The sequence below is a fragment of the Nomascus leucogenys genome, chromosome X (genome assembly GCF_006542625.1).
Source record: "Nomascus leucogenys isolate Asia chromosome X, Asia_NLE_v1, whole genome shotgun sequence".
NCBI classification, from domain to species: domain Eukaryota; kingdom Metazoa; phylum Chordata; class Mammalia; order Primates; family Hylobatidae; genus Nomascus; species Nomascus leucogenys.
Genome location: NC_044406.1, coordinates 89,329,003 through 89,331,738, shown reverse-complemented (window position 1 = coordinate 89,331,738; position 2,736 = coordinate 89,329,003). Strand labels below are relative to the sequence as shown.

Here is a 2,736-nt window from a genome sequence, read left to right as displayed (position 1 = left end):
CAAGACCTACAAGACTGTTAGGGCTTTACTTGCTGGACGTGAAGGGGAGAGAAGTGTGCGTTTAGGGGCATAGAAGAGGAAGAAGCGATTTTTTAAAAGCTCCAGCAGAAACCAGGGCAAGCCAAATACAAAATATTATGACCCGTTTGGTCACGGGGATAGCTAAATAAAAAAATAGAGGGGTGGGTAGTAGCCCGTGGTAGTGGTGGAGAAAGCACGAATGAAGAGAAAGGTGGCCCCGCCCACAGTCCCGCCCCCACCCTCCTGCCGCACTGCGGGTGTGAATGGTAATTGGAAATCTGAGCTCACAGTGACGTGGCCCTTAGGAGACCCAGAGCCAATGCATGGATTAGTCTCTCCTCCTAGTTGCAGTCTGGTAGTCGTCGCTGGCTGTGCGAAGGCTCTCTGTTGCCCTGAAGGCAGGCGAGCCAGCTGCCCAGGAAAGGTGGAAAGTGGTGAAGCTGACCCCTGAGCCCTGGCAGGTTGGTGGGCGCTGACCGGTGTGGGAGCGGCAGAGGGCAAAGACCAGAGCGGGTCTAGGACTGGATACACACCCTTTCCAGATACACACCTTTTTAGTGCGAGAAATGGAGCGGTTGGGGAGAGGCTCTCCCGAGGGGGCCGGATTGAGAATGGGTACCAGTTGAGATCTCCTAGGAGGCCGGCCATCGGGCAACGTCTGATGGAGTCTGGCCGGTGGAGGAGACTGAAAGGAAACAGCCTGCTTCCTGCAGGTCCGCGGGAGGGAGGTGCAGCCGGCAACCAAGGGGTGGGGAGGGCGGACCCTGCCAAGGTTTTAGGCCTGCCTTCTAGGTATCTTTTCTTCACCCTCTACCCATTTAGAGCTGGAAATGATAGGCTGCGGGGGCCGAGGAGAGGAATTGCTGCAGAGGAGGGGGACAGAGATTAGGTCTGGAAAGCAGGTCCCTATTGCCGCAGTTGAGCGGGCGAGCTTCTGACTGAGGGACAGAGGCGAGGAGCGAGAAACTGTTTTTGGTCTCAGCAGGTCGGTCGGTGTAAGCGTGGGCGCTACCTGTAGATCCTGGAGTGAGAATGACAAAGCGCAGAAACCGCAGCAGGTCCTAGTTTGCAATGCCCACATACCTCTTCACTCATCGTCCATCTTGATGCATAAAATGGTGGGCATGGGAGTGGGGATCGGGTGGAGAGAGGGCCTGATGGATACCTAGATTGAAATTATTTGTGAATAAACTACGTATTTATTCAGCAAGCTCTTCTAACTCCCCCGCCAGGCGGGTTGCCTGCATTCCAGAAAGGGTAACTAGATGACAGGTAGGAGGAAACAGTAGAGATGGGCACCTAAAGAAGAGGTTAAAATGTTTTGGAAATAATCATCTTTGATACCTATTTCTGGAAGGTGGGATAGCCTGTCACAGGGTGGGAAAAGAAGCCGTGAGACAGGATGGAGGAGAAACAGAAGGTGCTAATACTAACAGAACCCTAAATCAACTCCCATTGCCGGTCCTTTGATTAAAAGATCAGTCCTGGTAATTGTCGCATTTGTCTGCAGGTCTTTAAGTGCTTTTGTGCAGCCGATTTCAAGGCTAAGAGAGAAAGACTGCCTCTGATCCCTGAAGGTAGGAGGTTGCCTGGGGCCCTCTGGTGTAGGGGTATCAAGGATCAGAGCAGAATCTGGGTGACTCACAGCCCTTCCTGCCCGAGTTGAATGCAGGAGAAACTTAGGAAAGTCTTCATAAAATGACAGCCCTGTGTCTGATGAGAGAAGAAGGGAGTAGAGGGGCGAGATCTGGGGCGCTCCTGGAGAGCTTATTAGGATCCCAGGGAGGTGAAGTCTGGTCTCTCTATGGTTGTCCCCCTCCTCCAAGTCGTCCTGCATTTTGGCGGTAGGAGTGGCCTGGGGAAGGGATTTTCAGGGAAAATGGTGGGCTTTGGGGCAGCGCTGGGTCTGGGGCGCCCCCTACAGGGTTCACAAAGTTTCTCAGGTGGAAAAACCTTCGCCAAACGGAACTCTGAATCCTATCAAGCAAGCATTCATTCCCTCTTCTTGCTTTTTATTTTCTAGGAAGAAAAAAAAAACAGGAAAAAAACTCAACATGGAAAATGTCCCCAAGGAAAACAAAGTTGTGGAGAAGGCCCCAGCGCAGAATGAAGCCCCCGCTTTAGGAGGTGGTGAATACCAGGAGCCTGGAGGAAATGTTAGAGGGGTTTGGGCTCCACCTGCCCAGGATTTTGGAGAGGATGTGCCCAATAGGCTTGTCGATAACATTGATATGATAGATGGAGATGGAGATGATATGGAACGGTTCATGGAGGAGATGAGAGAGCTAAGGAGGAAAATTAGGGAACTTCAGTTGAGGTACAGTCTGCGCATTCTTATAGGGGACTCCCCTTACCATGATCATCATGATGAGTTTTGCCTTATGCCTTGAATCTTGAGGTTAATAATCATAAAATCCCTGCTTTCTAAATTCGCATTTTTCCTGGTGTACCTTTAATGTGAACCTTTTGGCATTCTTCTGCAATTTTCTGATTGGAGATTGCATTTTGACCTAGTCTGTAAGTTTTTCTGTCAGAAGAGGACTTTCATCAGCTTTCATGGAAAGATGTTTATTGCATACTATAAAGTTAATAAAGCAATTTAAAAGCAGTCTATAGATAGACTATTTCATTTAGATGTGTACGTATGCACACTATATATAATATATATGAAATATATATATATGTATATGAATGAATGAAAACCAGAATGTACTT

The 2,736-nt window shown here is 49.3% G+C and overlaps 1 protein-coding gene across 2 annotated transcripts; it reads left to right on the top strand.

Annotated features, from left to right (window-relative positions):
- Positions 1-297: 297 nt before the first annotated feature.
- BEX5 (brain expressed X-linked 5) lies at positions 298-2,634 on the top strand. 2 transcript variants are annotated; one of them, XM_003282273.3, is made up of 3 exons: positions 298-482; positions 1,532-1,598; positions 2,045-2,634. In XM_003282273.3, the coding sequence occupies exon 3, from the start codon at positions 2,076-2,078 to the stop codon at positions 2,409-2,411; it is 336 nt and encodes a 111-aa protein (XP_003282321.1). In that variant the 5' UTR covers positions 298-482; positions 1,532-1,598; positions 2,045-2,075; the 3' UTR covers positions 2,412-2,634. The 2 variants fall into 2 exon arrangements, with proteins under 2 accessions (XP_003282321.1, XP_030662660.1); XM_030806800.1 differs by lacking the exon at positions 298-482 and adding an exon at positions 822-1,006.
- The last annotated feature ends 102 nt before the right edge of the window (positions 2,635-2,736 follow it).